The 16246-nt window shown below is 37.8% G+C and overlaps 3 protein-coding genes across 4 annotated transcripts; 1 reads left to right on the forward strand and 2 right to left on the reverse strand.

The window, feature by feature from the left end:
• Nucleotides 1–256: 256 nt before the first annotated feature.
• On the forward strand, nucleotides 257–6162 carry LOC148715924 (separin-like). Of its 2 annotated transcripts, none has more exons than XR_015995757.1 (7): nucleotides 257–352; nucleotides 772–842; nucleotides 933–993; nucleotides 1460–1549; nucleotides 2027–2237; nucleotides 2536–2619; nucleotides 2938–6162. XR_015995757.1 is itself a non-coding variant. In XM_088746308.1 (7 exons), exons 1-7 carry the CDS (start codon nucleotides 323–325, stop codon nucleotides 2942–2944), a joined length of 456 nt encoding a protein of 151 aa, XP_088602434.1. In that variant the 5' UTR covers nucleotides 272–322; the 3' UTR covers nucleotides 2945–6162. The 2 variants fall into 2 exon arrangements, 1 of the variants encoding a protein (XP_088602434.1); XM_088746308.1 differs by having other exon boundaries at nucleotides 272–352; nucleotides 2027–2139.
• Nucleotides 6139–11910, reverse strand: LOC148715925 (separin-like). The gene is made up of 8 exons (XM_088746306.1): nucleotides 11895–11910; nucleotides 11744–11804; nucleotides 11188–11277; nucleotides 10634–10707; nucleotides 10153–10236; nucleotides 8613–8721; nucleotides 8397–8452; nucleotides 6139–7758 (listed from the first exon to the last, which is right to left on the reverse strand). The coding sequence occupies exons 4-8, from the start codon at nucleotides 10654–10656 to the stop codon at nucleotides 7545–7547; spliced, it is 486 nt and encodes a 161-aa protein (XP_088602432.1). The 5' UTR covers nucleotides 10657–10707; nucleotides 11188–11277; nucleotides 11744–11804; nucleotides 11895–11910; the 3' UTR covers nucleotides 6139–7544.
• Nucleotides 11911–13586: 1676 nt separating this feature from the next.
• Nucleotides 13587–15639, reverse strand: LOC148715926 (uncharacterized). Its single transcript, XM_088746305.1, has 3 exons — nucleotides 15439–15639; nucleotides 15039–15114; nucleotides 13587–14856 (listed from the first exon to the last, which is right to left on the reverse strand). The coding sequence occupies exons 1-3, from the start codon at nucleotides 15495–15497 to the stop codon at nucleotides 14443–14445; spliced, it is 549 nt and encodes a 182-aa protein (XP_088602431.1). The 5' UTR covers nucleotides 15498–15639; the 3' UTR covers nucleotides 13587–14442.
• Nucleotides 15640–16246: the final 607 nt, after the last annotated feature.

The raw sequence follows: 16246 nt of genomic DNA on the forward strand, positions 1-16246 counted from the left end.
GAGCACTCACCTCCCTGCTGTTCCACAGGTTCAATTCCCAGACCTGGTGTCATATGTGGTATGTGGGTCGGTATGTCCTTGCTCCAAGGGTTTTTATACAGGTTCCTTGGTTTTCCTCCCTCCACAAAAACCAACATTTCAACATTTCACTTTAAACCAGTGGACAAGAAGAACCACCACATGGAATGCTGCCAGCTAAATCCCATTGTCATTAATAATATTTTTATTAGTAAGTGTCCTTTGTTTGTTGTAGGTCCTCATAGATTCGTCATTTTGCTTGTCAAGAAAAGAAACTGCAGAAGCACTGATTGAAATTACTGCTATGGATGCTACCTTACCTTCTTTTGAAAAAGTAAGAACAAGAAAATTTTTGTTCCAAGCAAAGAATTCATAATCAAGTGTCTAAAGTAAGTTGGAATTTCACTGCTTTTGTCAAAGCATAGGGCTAACTCTTCACTCTAATGAAGGGCTTAAGTCAGATTTAGCAATTACTTACATTAACTAAATTGTAATTTGGTCCTCTTGTGTTTCCTAGACATAGCAACCCTCTGGTTTTTTTCTTCTCAACCTGTATTGCAATAAGCTGTTGTGATTATTTTTGTTTTGATTATTTGGTGTTTGATAAAATTGCACTCTATTGGTTTATCATCGTCAATTGCCTGACAGGAGAATGTGTTTAGTCTTAGCAACTAGAGACAAAGGGAGGTTCCTCAGCCTTGGCCCTTAAGTAATCATCTCTCATTTCATGTTCTCTCACATTGCATGTTTCAGCTACTTGATGAAGTTCAGAACCTCACTGACAAGCTATTTGAAGATACAGACAAGAAAAGCTGCATAAACAGGTTCGAGGGAAGATAAAGGTTAATTTTCTTTCTCACCTTCATTACTTGTACTCTCGAGAAATTATTGATGACAACAAAATTCCTTCTCAGGTCTGGAGGTCACTCTGCAGAGAACATTCCTCGTCATCCTGTAATCCTAACTCTTGGAAAAGTAAGAGCCAGCCTTTTTAGGTCTTACATTTGTTTAGTAATCAGCCATTAAATGTATTCTAGCTCTAGCTCTGAAGACCTGAAAACTGAACAACCAATATGTGGGTTCTTTGTAAATAGATGTTGGTGAACTGTCAAGGAATCAAAGCTTAGCCAAACACAAGGGTGGGGGAAAAGGCATCTGTAATGGACTGACATTCCATATTAGTTTAAAAAGTGGTCATATGCAACATTAGTTTAATGGGTACTGGTTGCTCACCATTATATTCAAAGTGTTCAGACACTAAAGTAGATTTATGGGCATGCACACATATGCTGTAATTGCAAGATGTGTGCCTAAATTGTGGTAGCAGATCTTACTTATCAACTCATTCAGTATTGGGACATACTCTTCTACAATATTTGAAACCAGAGTCAATTTCTGGCATATTTATACATCAAACTGATCTGTATTTTATGATTCATAGGATATTCAGCATCTTCCATGGGAAAGCATACCGATCCTGTTTGACCAACCTGTGACAAGGGTCCCATCTCTGCACTTTCTCTTTTTCCAGGTACACATTCCATTAAGAGGTCTTTGAAAGTTTGAAGACCTGACTTGTTTCTCAAACAACTGTCATGTTTTCTCCCAGAACCATATTGATTTTTATCTCTGCTATGCTGTCAACAGTGGAAAGAAATTTATTTTAATTAATTATATCAACCCTGATGCCCACTGATTGAGTAAACCATGGTTTGGGTTAGACCTTGTGTAAAGAACTGGCTCATTTGGTTTCTGGAGCATAATTCTCCCTTACAATAATAGTTTTGTAATTTTAGGAAAAGAAGTTGTGATCTGATACAAAAAAAGTGTCATTTCATTATCTATTAGCCAAGGTAAGCATACAGGAAAAATTGTCAATTGATTGAATAGAATGAAGGTCTTTTGAAATGTGGTTGCCTACCACAACAACTTTTGTGCCAGATTCTTAGCTTTTAATACCTTGATATTCATTGTCAGTTAATATTTTTTTCTGCATTTTTCTTGATAGTTATCGTGTCAAAGACAGTTGCCTGAGATTGATCCTGAGAAAACATTCTATGCATTCAATCCTCAGAATAACCTGCCCAACATCCAGAAAATGTTTCAGAAGTGGTTTGAAAGGTACAAAACACAAGCAAACGATTGAAGCAAATGAAACAGAAGAAAGACCTGATGTTGTGTTTCTTATATATTAAACTAGGCTATACAAGTTGATAGAGGTAACACCAATATATTATAAACTGAACAAATAGATTCAATGTTGCTGTGTGTCTGTTTAGTAATAGATCACAGATGACATCAAAATGTAGTAAGAACAAAAAGTGACACAGGAAGCCCAGCCAAGTGTGTCACTGATTTTGGCATTTTGGCAACATGTAATGGTTTTAGAGGATAGGAAAGCAAAATGTTGTTGATGGTGACATTACTCTTGCACCTGTTTTTTAATAGATCACAAGTACGAACCAATCAAAATGCTTGTATAATCCAGCTTATATGAATAATTGTTGTCACTTGCAGCGAAGATGGATGGCAAGGTATCACAGGAAAGGCTCCCACACAGGAAGAGTTCAGGAGTGCTTTAACTGACCATGACCTGTTCATGTGAGTTATTGTAAAGGCTCCAGTAAGGGGCCTATTGGCCCACACAGCCAACTAGGAGTATTACCATTCACCCCCCCCCCCCCTGACAATTCGGCAGAAGTCATTTGTCCTTCTGGGTGAAGAGAGGCACTGTGAGAGTAAAGTTTTTTGCCCACAAAGACTTAATATACTTCTGTTTCATAGTGAGGGTAAAGGTCAAGTGATGGGAGAATTAGGTTTTGCAGTAAGCCTTATTATCAAAGCATGAATGTTTGGAATTCAGAAATGGATCGTTCTTGTCAACAAAAAGCACTAAAAAAGTTTTGTTTTTTGTTACAGGACTTAGGTCTTGCTCAAAGTGCAGCAACTGCTACTACCACTCCTACACCAATGGGTTCACTTGCTCATCAAATTTATAGAATAATGTGCAATAAAGGATATGCTAAGCTAGACTTTTCATCTGTGTTCCAGTTCCTGAAGGAAGATCAACATTGAGATAGTTTATTTATGTTAGGTATTTTTTTTAGTTGACACAATTTTAATGCGAGGCAATTCTGGAAGAATAGGTTGTTTTGCCATGCTAATTTATTTGTAAACTAGTTGCTCTAGGTGTGGAGAATAGCAGACAAAAGTACTGTTAAAGGTGACTTGGAGATGTCACGAATGATTAGGTTTTCACTCCCCATGTCTGGAAATTTGGCTTGATGCAAACAGATATACCTTTAATAGAGGCTAAATGGGGCCAAATGGCCTCATTATTTACTATACCATTCATCCATTCATGTCAAAAGCAAAATGAAAGGAAAGTGGTCTTCTGATCAAAGGGTGTCAGTGAATTTTTAGGTGCTTGCTGTAGTGTAAGTTACAAAAAAAATTTCTAAACTTTTACACAGTAAATTTTGGTCCATGTCATCTGTAGTTAACTTCAAAAAGACAGACATTGCCATATCTGAGGCCAGTTGAAACATTTGTGCATCAACTTGATGAATTCATTTTGTAACTTATACCCCATTCACACCAGAAAACTTGTTTAGTTAAACCAGGTTTAACTAAATAAAAATCAGAAGCAGAGAACTGAAAAACTAAATTTTCCACGAGATTCAAGCAATTCCTAAATTGTATTTTCAATGTGCCACATTTGAAGTTAACCAAATATTGATTTGAGCAGCTTCTATGGAGCTGTTGTGTTAAACCATGTTTAACAAAACAGCCTTAAAGCATGTTTAGGCTTTGGTGTCAATGGGGTATTAGTCATCCTCAGCGTTACCACTGGTCATTCCAGGTGGTTCAATAATCTTCACCAAGGGATCAGATTAATAATTTCTTTACCGCTCAGCAAACAGTATTATTTTTGCCATTGCACTATTTTGATACAGCATGCCCAATATAGCCAAGGTGTCGAGTACATGTATACACAAAGTTACTTAGGGTGGTTGTTTTCAGGATCTACTGAAACAGTTCTTTTTATTGATTAACATTTTGATCATTGCATGACTGCAAGAAGTTGCCACCTCGGTGGTCTGTCACTGGCCTTAAAGCATAAGTATTAACCCTTTCACTCCTGAAACCTCAACAGTAACTCTCCTGGATTTTCAAAGGCTGGATAGTACTATTCACAGAATAAATCTCTACTGGGCGGGTAGTGGAGTGTGTTTTGTTAACCATTCTACACTGAATTGCGATGTATCTGTTGGATATGGTTTTTCACCCATTGAACAAATAGACTTTGGTTTTAAGGGTAAGGCTTGCTGATTGGTTTTATGCTGTTTTTTAAAGTCCTTGGCAGCCATCCTTTCAAATGTCTGGCAAAAATGGGGAAGCTCTGTGTGAAATCCCATTTAACCCATTAACGTCCAGTGCGCCCTCATGCGCCCGGAAATAAAACCCCTCTGAAAATCCAGTGCGCCCTCATGCGCCCTGTCAGATATGACTCGTTTTTATTGGCTGTAGCTAAGAAACCGTAGTCCCCTGGGTATTGAAATATAACTGAACGTGACCTGCATAAATTAACCTTTCATTTGATGTTATGTTTTTCATTCAGCGATTCGTGTGTGATTTTTAGCGAATTTTTGAAAATAGCATTCAGTATTTTAGCGTGGCTTCTCGCGGATTTGACGATACTTCGCGTTCTTCCGATGAAGAAGAAGAAATCTTTCCTGGTTTTTCTCTCTCGAAGTGGCTGAAAATCGACAGGAACGGCAGAGAAGGCTACAAGAAAAATCTGCGTGATGTTGATGGAGAAATCGGGTAGATCTTTGATTTCGGCAAGCGCTAAGGGGGAACAAACTCCGATGTCCATATTTTTGCTAGCAAAGAAGAAGAAGACGATGAAGTAGATAGCGACAACGAAGATATGCCTTTGGGGTTCAATGGTCAAACACATTGAGTGAAATTGACATCGAAGAGTTTACCATAATTTCCTCATGGCCCAACGAAAGATCTGGGCGAGGGTGCAACATCGAAAGATTTCCTTAATCTTTTCATCGACGATGGGAGAAAGCAAAGTGATAGACGCGCCTTCGAAACATATGCTTGTGAGCAATGCGGCGTTGCATTATGTCAGCAAATGCGTGGCGAACTCGCCTGCTTTTCAAAATAGCACGAAGGAAATTAACTCTTAAAAAACACTTAACCTTTGATCTTAAATTGTACCTTGTTTTTTTTTCGTTCTTTGGAGCGCTGTATTAGGCCGTAAAGCCCAATTTCATTTCACCTTCACTTTGCAAGTCGTGAACTGGTCAAAGATAAAAACAACTTTCTTTGTTTGGTATAATCTAAGCTTTGTTCGTAGTCTCTAACTGAAAGGGTTCTATTCAATCGATAGTTATTTCATTCTTCAATACTTCCATAGACGATTTACTGCCAGGTCTGTGTAAGCTTAACTCGTAACTTCTAGTTTTTTTTACCTCGTGACGTTCACTGATGTCAGCACTGGCGGTAAATTCAAATTTGATCTGTGCAAGAAAACTTACGAATTTCACTCTCTTACCCGTGAGATGGCCTGTTTTAATGCAAAATGTTTTTGACTAATTCTTTTTGTTTGCATTTCTGCTGAGTTAAGAGCAGCAATTGAGACTTACTGTGGTTTTAAGATGTTTTCATTTCCTTGTACATAGTAGGTAGTACAGCGATGGTCACTTTGTTTACTTGATGTCCATACTTTAATATTTTTTTTAGAAAAGCATAACATACATCTTCAGTATTTAAGCAGTTTAAGTAATTCTTTATTGTATTGGCAATCATGTTTTAAAGTTTCACTGCTGAAGAGTAAAACCAAGACATAAAATGGTAAATTTGTTTGGACCATGTGGTTTTTTTTAATTGGACAGCCATTTTGTCTGGATTTTCAGGGGTGGTCTGGGCTGAGGGCTTTGGACCTTAATGGGTTAATGCCTGTAAAGGGTTAAAGCAGTTTGTTAGCTCAGCATTGACCATGGAAAACAGCCATTTCAGTGGGTGTTTCCTGTATCAATAAAGATCTAAAAACAGACAGGTAAACTACCAGAAATTTAATTTTGTACTGTTAGTGCAAAACATAAATAAACTGGCAAATTTAATTCTTTATTTAGTATGAAATGTGATACATAATACTAATTAATATTTTACAATTGTTGAGCACTTTGTTTCATTCTTCACATGCACAGAAATGTGTCCATACCCATCTTGGAGAAAACAAAACAGGACTCTAAAAAATTGTAATTCAAGAACATCAAGCCTGACTTCAGTATCTGTATTCTCCACATTTCTCTCTATACATTTCCTTTGTTTAGCAATCAAATCTTAGGTTGAAGATAATTTCCTTTATTCTCATGATCCTAATGAATGATTCGGCAGTATCACTGTGTGGAGATATTAGATGCTGATTACTCTTAAGGGTTTGAAAAGTCAACCAAGGGCTTTCTCTGTTTGTTTGGTCCCCCTCTTCCTTTTTTCCGTTTGTTTTCATGAAGTTTGCTTGAAAACTACTTCTCTTTCACCATAGCAAACCTTTCAACAATCAACAAAAATGCACATTTGCCTGATTTTCACAGCTACATATGAAGATATATCTTTAAAATCGAAGTTGACACTCAAGCAAGAATACTTGCATTTCCAAGGAGAAACTCACTTTAGATCTTTAAAATTAAGTAAAAAAGGGTTGCTTTTATATTGTTGCATTAACTTCGACAAAATTAATGAAAATACACATTTGAGAGGAAACCTGGAACTATATATTTACATGAATAATTACACTTTATTGAGGCAACAACACCATCATCATCATTTCAAGCTCAATTATTAAAACAAATATTGACACTAAAATTATTAGGTACCTTCTTGGAATTCATTCTGTTATGAATTGTATCCTTTTCCATTTTTTTCACAATTGATACAGATATCAGAGAAATCCCTTAATATGCAAGCTAAACTTTAATTGCCAATGTAAAACATTAATATACAGATGACACATTTCTCAAATTGTTCCCAATTGATGATATAATAAGGTAAAATGGTTACAAACAGTTAATAACTGTAACCTTGGTTTGTTATTTGACAAAGCAAATTTTGTTATGTATTCCTTGGATATATTGGTACTGACACGATTTCAAAAAAAAGTTAGTGCGATAGAGAATAAGACCTGTAGTAGAACAGGAAAAAAAAGATAATGTCCCTCTCTGTTTCAAATGGGTTTCTTTCCTGTACAACTTAACAGGATTGTGGGACAAAGTATGACAAACTGGCTCTGCTTAAACTGATCGGGTACTTTCAGCCCATGTAGATTTAGCACCTATTGGATATGGTAGTATACAGTTAAGTGCTCTATCAGCATTAAAATTGTATGCACTACCATTTCCAAACACACTCTGCACAATGCTTGTCCTCTTTGCCACACAATCAGCACTAGTATGGTAAATAATTTGCTATTGCTTACTGGAACTAGAGATATTTTAGTATATAATCCTTGGTTAACCATTCTGTTCCTTGGTGTAAGCTGGAAGGCCATAAACTACAGGAGATGCTCCTATCAGATATTTCAGTTTACAAGCTTGTCGCGACTGGCTTAGTACTTGTGGTAACGAGAAACAAGACCCAGATTGAAGCCACTGTTTCAGCAGCAATTCACTGAAGCGATCAATGTCTTTGTCAGTAACATCCCACAAGTTAGCAACGATGGCTGGGCTGAAAGTGAATACATTATAAATAGATTACATGCTACATATCTATACAGTGAACCATAGAGTAGAGCTATGGTCTTTGAAGAATAACTAGTTCCTTGAGGGTCTGGTCCAAGAAAAGGGAGTGCCCAACCTATAAGGAAAGCAAAGTTATACGAGTTTCCCAATGACAAAGGTCAATAGCAGTTGACATTTGGGTTCAAATCAGGACTTGACACTAATGGTAGCCAACTAGCCACACACTTGTAGAAATTCAGTTTTGGCCAGTGTTTTTCGATTTCCACTAGCCAGTGAAGCTAGCAAACAAACTGAAATTGTCATAACATCTAACTTGTCACTGGCCACTTGGCTAGTAAGTTGAAAAGTTAGTGTTGAGCTCTGTCAAATAGAGCCAGAGGTTTCACTAAAAGCTGGTTATCAGCTGTCTATCACTGCCCATGAGTCCTCTTACTGCTGTCTATTGAGCCTGCGAGCTGGCTCTCATGTTTAAGTCTTGCCTTAGGACCCCTTTTCCAAGGACAGCCACCCACTACTATAACAACAGCTGCTTAAGCAAAAAGCTGTTGAAACCTGCAGTATAGCACGTCAGTAAAAGACTTTGTAAGGGTACTAACACACAAGAAATGAATGCCAAAGACATACCAGCCTGCCAGAAGATAGATTAAGGCCATCCCCCTTGGCTCACACTCTCCACCAACCTAATGAATTAAAATAGAGTGGTTACTTATATGCCCCATGCCTAGTCTCAACCAACTACACATCTGAACCAGACAATTGGACACTTCCTTTGCATTTTGTTGGTTTGTCAACAACAATTATGTGATAATGTTTTTCCTTCACGGTCAGGTATAAACTAACCTGTAGTTTTCCCAAACTGCAACCCATAAGCAGAGTAACAGCTCGACAATCCAACCTTTGAATGTCATCACCCTGCAGAAATTCACGCCCAGTGCCATGACCAAAATATCTAGAAAGAATATTGATGCGATGATGAAAGCAACAACAACAATAAAACTTTCTACTGTAGATACCCTTATCTGAAAATGTTTATCGCATCTAGAACTAAGTATGGGATCATGTTTACTGCAGGTGCTCTCCACTGATATATCAGTTGAGAGTCAGTCAACACTTGGGTGACACTTGGTCGATAGTCAGTTGGCACTTGGTTGATGGTTGGTTCACAGCTGGCCGATACTTGGTTGAGACTTGGTCGACAGTTGATGGTCAATATCTTTACCGATACATTGACCGACTGTCAGCCAAATGTCAACCAACATATCGGTCAAATGTTAACTGACTCTCGACAAATAATTATGTCAACCGATGTATTGGTTGAGAGCACCTACAGTAAATATGATCCTTAATAAGTGTAACAGTTGTATTATGGACCCAGTTTAGCAGCTAAGCAACTGCAACTCACGCAAGAGCATCAAATGTCATATAAAAAGGGTCATAGATACTGATTTCACTTCTAAAATAAAAAAAAAACACCATCTCCCCTGTTTCAGTTGTAATTTGCATATAGTTCAGTCAATGTAACATAAATCATTACTGGTAGTAACTGATACAGACATATCAGAATGATAATAACATGGGTCATCCAACCTAATTAGTCACACAAGCAAAATTTCAAGTATGTATAAAAGAAACCCAAAGTACCTTTGTCTCTATCTTAGTCAACTTATTTAACATTTAAGAGTCATGATTCTCAGTATTTCAGCACTGACAGCTCTGCAAATATCCAACCTCTACGACCTTTTAAATTTTCTACTTTGTCAATGGCAGGCTTAGCAATTTTCAGGGTTTCAGAACTAGGGTTTATTTTAGAGGTATGCATATCAGAGGGGTGTGAGGGGAACCTTCTTTTCAAAAACTTTGTAAGAGCCAAATTCTTTATATTCCCCCTGATCTGTTGTATACATTTCTTGGTAGAGAACTTGTAATGTTTAAAGATGGAAGCCGACATTCTCAAATGGAGGAAAATGTCACCAGTACATGACAGTTTTTGTTGGGAAGAAGGAGAGGGGTAAATTGCAGGCTGATGAGAGATAGGAAGCATACCAGAAGCTTGCTGTTCTTGACAGAGGGGGCCCATTTAAAAGGAGATCTACTGGAGTGCTTTTAGTTATTCACATGAACAGGTCATGGACAGTCAAAGCTGATGGGAGACCCTAGAATAGTGCACTGGACTCCGGGTTGAGAGGTCTGGGTTGGAGTACTGGCTGGGTTAGCGTGTCGTGTTTGTGGGCAAAACACTTTACTCTCACAGTGCCTCTCTTCACCCAGAAGGACTAATGGCTTCGCCGAATTGTCGGGGGGGGGGGGGGGTGAGTGGTAATACTCCTAGTTGGCTGTGTGGGCCAATAGGCCCCTTACTGGAGCCTTTACAATAACTCACATGAACAGGTCATGGTCAGTTAAAGCACTCCTGAACTCTTCCTGTGTGGGAGCCTTTCCTGTGATACCTTGCCATCCATCTTCGCTGCAAGTGACAACAATTATTCATATACGCTGGATTATACAAGCATTTTGATTGGTTTGTACTCGTGATCTATTAAAAAACAGATGCAAGAGTAATGTCACCATCAACAATATTTTGCTTTCTTATTGTTTAAAACCATTACATGCTGCCAAAATGCCAAAATCAGTGACACACTTGGCTGGGCTTCCTGTGCCACTTTTTTATTCTTACTACATTTTGATGTCATCTGTGATCTATTACTAAACAGACACACAGCAACATTGAATCTATTTGTTCAGTTTATAATATATTGGTGTTACCTCTATCAACTTGTATAGCCTAGTTTAATATATAAGAAACACAACATCAGGTCTTTCTTCTGTTTCATTTGCTTCAATCGTTTGCTTGTGTTTTGTACCTTTCAAACCACTTCTGAAACATTTTCTGGGTGTTGGGTAGGTTATTCTCAGGCAACTGTCTTTGACACGATAACTATCAAGAGAAATGCAGAAAAAAATATTAACTGACAATGAATATCAAGGTATTAAAAAGCTAAGAATCTGGCACAAAAGTTGTTGTGGTAGGCAACCACATTTCAAAAGACCTTCATTCAATTCAATCAATTGACAATTTTTCCTGTATGCTTACCTTGGCTAATAGATAATGAAATGACAAACATTTTTTTGTTTCAGATCACAACTTCTTTTCATAAAATTACAAACCATTATTGTGAGGGAGAATTATGCTCCAGAAACCAAATGAGCCAGTTCTTTACACAAGGTCTAACCCAAACCATGGTTTACACAATCAGTGGGCATCAGGGTTGTTATAATTAATTAAAATAAATTTCTTTCCACTGTTGACAGCATAGCAGAGATAAAAATCAATATGGTTCTGGGAGAAAACATGACAGTTGTTTGAGAAACAAGTCAGGTCTTCAAACTTTCAAAGACCTCTTAATGAAATGTGTACCTTGGAAAAAAGAAATTGCAGAGATGGGACCCTTGTCACAGGTTGGTCAAACAGGATGGGTATGCTTTCCCATGGAAGATGCTGAATATCCTATGAATCATAAAATACAGATCAGTTTGATGTATAGATATGCCAGAAATTGACTCTGGTTTCAAACATTGTAGAAGAGTACGTCCCAATACTGAATGAGTTGATAAGTAAGATCTGCTACCACAATTTAGGCACACATCTTGCAATTACAGCATATCTGTGCATGCCCATAAATCTACTTTAGTGTCTGAACACTTTGAATATAATGGCGAGCAACCAGTACCCATTACACTAATGTTGCAAATGACCACTTTTTAAACTAATATGGAATGTCAGTCCATTACGGATGCCTTTCCTCCCACCCTTGTGTTTGGCAAAGCTTTGATTCCTTGACAGTTCACCAACATCTATTTACAAAGAACCCACATATTGGTTGTTCAGTTTTCAGGTCTTCAGAGCTAGAGCTAGAATACATTTAATGGCTGATTACTAAACAAATGTAAGACCTAAAAAAGCTGGTTCTTACTTTTCCAAGAGTTAGGATTACAGGATGACGAGGAATGTTCTCTGCAGAGTGACCTCCAGACCTGAGAAGGAATTTTGTTGTCATCAATAATTTCTCGAGAGTACAAGTAATGAAGGTCAGAAAGAAAATTAACCTTTGTGTTCCCTCAAACCTGTTTATGCAGCTTTTCTTGATCGATTCTTACTGGTAAATTTCCTAAATTGTGGAAATGCTCAAAAATTACAGCCTTGTTTAAATCAGGCGACCGGTCAAATGCATCGAACTATCGACCTATCTCTATTTTACCGACACTCAGTAAAATTCTCGAGAAAGCCGTGCATTCCCAGCTGTACCAGCACTTGGTAATTAACAACCTTCTCACAAGGAAACAGTTTGGATTCAGGAAGGGGCTCTCTACTGAATCTGCTTTGACATCATTTGCTGATGAAGTCTTATTGAACATGGAACAAGGTAAACTGTGTGGGGCCGTGTTTTTGGATTTAACCAAGGCTTTCGACACTGTGGACCATCGGACTTTGTTACGCAAGCTCTCCAAAATTGGTTTATGTGAGAACTCGCTTCAGTGGTTCCGCTCTTACATTACTGACAGGAAACAGCGTACATGTTGTGGGAATGAGTTGTCTGATGAATTGCCAGTTACCCATGGGGTCCCTCAGGGAAGTATTCTGGGTCCTCTGCTATTTGTCATCTACATTAACGATTTGCCAAGCGTTCTAGATGCCTGTCAAGCATCACTTTATGCAGATGACACGGTGATCTACTGCTATGGGTCTTCCTCTCAGGAGCTGACTGAAAAGCTCAACCAAGACCTCCTGGCTGTGGCGAAATGGCTGAATGAACATAAGTTAACACTGAATCTGGACAAAACCAAATGCATGCTCATTGGCAGTAACAAGAAGTTACAGAGGAAAATAGCTCTAACTGTTTCAATTTTTGATCATTGTATAAACAATGTTACTTGTTTTAAATATCTTGGAATCTTAATATCGTCTGATTTTTCGTGGACAAATCATGTCGAATACATGGCAGGGAAAGTTAATCAAAGGCTTGGCCTACTTAGACGCATTAAGCATTTGTTACCGTTTAAGGCGCGCATCCTTTTTAATAAAAGCCTTGTTATGCCCTTATTCGAGTATGCTGATTTAGTTTGGGGAGACAAACATAATGTAACTTTAATGTCTAGTTTGCAAGTGCTTCAAAATAAGGCGGCTAAAATAATATTAGATCGACCTCTGTATTCCTCTGCGTCTGATGCGTTAACTACACTGAAGTGGTTAACACTAGAAAAAAGGCGCTTCCAGCGCCGATGCGTACATGTATATAAATGTCTTAATAGTCTCACGCATCACGAACTAACATTAGTCACTCAGCAAGAACAGCATAGTTACAACACAAGAAATAAAGCAAACCTCAAAATTCCATCCGTTAAAAGAAACTGGGGCAAACAAAGAACTGGCTATCATGCTGTAAGTGATTTTAACTCGCTGGACAAAACTATACGAGCCGCTGATAATGTAAATATTTTGAAGCGTAAGATTTTTAATTCATTGATTTAAGTTTTGTATTACACATAAGATACATTAGTTTTTAGTAGCATCTTTTAGCATTTTTATTCATTGTAAATTTTTAATTTTTAATTTTCGAGGTCCTTTTTGTAAACCACTTTTTAGTGAAAAAGTTTCCTCATTAAAGATTGTCATCATCAGTCAATGATGACATTAACTCACGAAAATTTAACAAAAAAATAAAATAAAAAATAAAAAAAAAAATCATCATTATATGAGCTTAAGTCAGGCGTTATTCTGTTCATGAGAGATAACTTGTTGATAAAACTGCAAGCATATGCAATGAACAAATGTTTTCATATTTAATTTGGATACATCTACAAAGTTGAAATGGTAAATTAGCAACCGTAACGATTACAAAAGCTGACGTTTCGAGCGTTACGGATACCCGTTCTTAAATGCACAAAAAATCAGAAAGGTGGAATGGCGAAAAATCAGTCTAGAAAAGTAAAATTCTCAACCAAGCGAATGATTTCCAAATTGAAAAGGCACCGCATGTCGGCGCAAAGTGAGTGTGAATATTTTCACAACTCAATAATTACGTGTATCGCTTCACTTAAAAATCCAACCAGTCTTAATATTCGCTGGAAAATTATCTTACAGACCTAATCTCTTGCTTTGTCTGGAGAACTATTGCTGTTTTTGACGATTCTGAAGGCGAGGGCGACTGACGAACCACGATCGCACTTCGTAACGACGGCCAGCTAAAGTCAGCAAACAGCACAAAACTCTAAACAAAATGATTCCCCTGTACTGCTATTTGTTAAGACGTGGTTTTAGTATTAAAAACCCACTCAAAGGATCAACCATAATAAACAAGGAGAAGTATCATGGATATTTTCCGACCTAAAACCATGCAAAAGGCCGCTGTTTTCATCGAACTCAGTCCACAAAGACTTGGAAGCACTTGGCAGCCTAATGTTGATGACCACGGACCACTGTGACGTCACCAAAACGTATTTCCGCGGTGTCCTCTAGAGGTGACAATGGTCCCAAGTTATACAAATCAGTGCTATCTGGTATGTGTTAAAATTCAATCATGATGCTCTTCGCATAGTAATGTAAAAATAAAAATAAAAAAATGCATGAAAATGAATCAGATGTTGTGATGTAATTGTCAGTAATACGTATCACCTAAAAAAAATTGGTGAGCTGTTTTTGCCCTTGAAGTAATGGAATCTTTTTTCTTTTGGACAATGTTTTTCCACTAGTTTTGCGTTTTGTGCTCTGTTGCACAGTGATGTCCTTCTCAAGGAGCATGCGTTTGGCTAGTGGTTTTGCTACATATTTAATGGCTTTGTTGCCAGTTGAGATGTTCTCTTTGTCATACATAGTTTCAGTTAAAGTTCTTTTCTTGGTGTGACATTTGGATGTATCCTCAACGTAAGATTTATTGCCACATTCCTTACGAGATGTTAAAGTATCATTGCTTATGGCAGCACTCATCAGGTCTCTTTTGTTAGCTGAACTTAGTCCTATCAGAATGTTGAAGGCAGGTTTGGCCCAGCTCATATCGCCACACACTTTTCTATAGCTTTCAAATGGTGTCTACAAGAAAAAGGAAAAAATTAATATAAGCTTTTCTAAGATGCACCTTGAGGAAACATAACATATAATTTGCTGGTGCATTTATTAAGATAACCCTCTTTGAACAAAATAATAAAATAAAAAGTGTCTTTACTTAGATTTCACCTTGATTAAATTCACTGGACGGTTTACCAGTATCTTACCTTTTCAGGTTTGTGTTTTGGTGGCTGATCCTTGTGTGGTGTGACAGCTCCTTCTGAAGACTCCGAATCAGGTGTTCTAGCAAGAAAAAATTAATCATGTCACTTAAAACTTCTCTTAGGACAATAAAAATTTACTTAGAATTGTACCTCACAGGCAAAACTGGGGCTGCATACAACTTGCCAAGGTTTTCTTGATGCAGAAATTACTACCTACTGATTTATTCTGTTAAAGTGGAGAGACAAATTGTCTCTCCACTTGGTGCCAGGAAAATTTCTTGCTAGGAAGACGAGAGAGTGACAACATCTGCACCAGTGCCAGCTGGTCTACTACTAAGCTAGCTTAGAGCTTGCCATGCGATGTCTAAAAGTCCCAGAGTTTTTCAATACTGTTCCACCTTACCTGAACTGACTAAGTGTAGATTGTAATTTTGATTTTCCACGAGGTATTTCTGGTGTCATCAGAGCACACCTCAAGTCCCTTGTGTCATATTCTTGGAGACAACTTTTCTAGTCGTGCTCATCTAATACAGCCTGAATCAGGAAATACACATTCATTCCTGCCATGGATGACTTTGCTTGGCCACCATCACATATTTTGCAGCTTAGTTGTTCCACCTTTTCTTTCAGAGATTCCACAGTTTTGGCAATACTTTCATTTGTAAAAACCTTTTCTTTGGATTTAATAATGCTTACTTTGAGCATGTTCATGATTCTTAAGACAGCACTTCTGAAAGATAAGCAGACAACTTATTTTCACAGGGTTTATTCAAACATGCCAATCACTTTGGACAATCTCACCACTCAGTCAACTGTATTTAATATTTTTACTGCAGTACTGTGACAATCCTTTTAACTGGTTAGACTCCTTTGTGCATGCTTTTCTTTCGGAAGTACCCCATCCAATGAAAGGTGCTCAACAAAATAATAGGATTTTTCCCATGATTAGCTTGTAAAACAACCTTAATCTGACTGGGATGCATTCAAGATCTAGTCAAGGGGCCGGTTCGTTGATTGTCCAAGGGCATGCTCCCCCAGGAGATTTTGAAAATGAGGTCTTCGGAAACATGATTTCCAGCATTTTGAGGGACAATTTAGAGGGTTGGACTGAACCACCCAAACCACCCCTGGGTCCGCCTCAGAATCTAGATGCAACAGTTTTCTAATTTTTATCACTGAGAGTTTGGTGGAAGAACAAAATTGATCTTGGT

This window comes from Stylophora pistillata, unplaced genomic scaffold (assembly GCF_964205215.1).
Source record: "Stylophora pistillata unplaced genomic scaffold, jaStyPist1.2 SCAFFOLD_132, whole genome shotgun sequence".
Classification (NCBI taxonomy): Eukaryota; Metazoa; Cnidaria; class Anthozoa; order Scleractinia; family Pocilloporidae; genus Stylophora; species Stylophora pistillata.

Bases quoted from the DNA above. Each gene is read 5' to 3' on its own strand.
- LOC148715924 (XM_088746308.1), top strand. From the start codon at position 323: ATGGATGCTACCTTACCTTCTTTTGAAAAA. The intron at 353-771 runs GTAAGAACAAGA...TGCATGTTTCAG, and splicing joins CCTTACCTTCTTTTGAAAAA to CTACTTGATGAAGTTCAGAA. The intron at 843-932 runs GTTCGAGGGAAG...ATTCCTTCTCAG, and splicing joins AAGAAAAGCTGCATAAACAG to GTCTGGAGGTCACTCTGCAG.
- LOC148715925 (XM_088746306.1), bottom strand. From the start codon at position 10,656: ATGTTTCAGAAGTGGTTTGAAAG. The intron at 8,722-10,152 runs GTGAGTTATTGT...TATTCTTTCTAG, and splicing joins ACTGACCATGACCTGTTCAT to ATATTTTGGTCATGGCACTG. The intron at 7,759-8,396 runs GTATGTCTTTGG...ATTCACTTTCAG, and splicing joins ATCTATCTTCTGGCAGGCTG to CCCAGCCATCGTTGCTAACT.
- LOC148715926 (XM_088746305.1), bottom strand. From the start codon at position 15,497: ATGACACCAGAAATACCTCGTGGAAAATCAAAATTACAATCTACACTT. The intron at 15,115-15,438 runs GTAAGGTGGAAC...TTTTCTTGCTAG, and splicing joins TCTACACTTAGTCAGTTCAG to AACACCTGATTCGGAGTCTT. The intron at 14,857-15,038 runs GTAAGATACTGG...TTTTTCTTGTAG, and splicing joins CAAAACACAAACCTGAAAAG to ACACCATTTGAAAGCTATAG.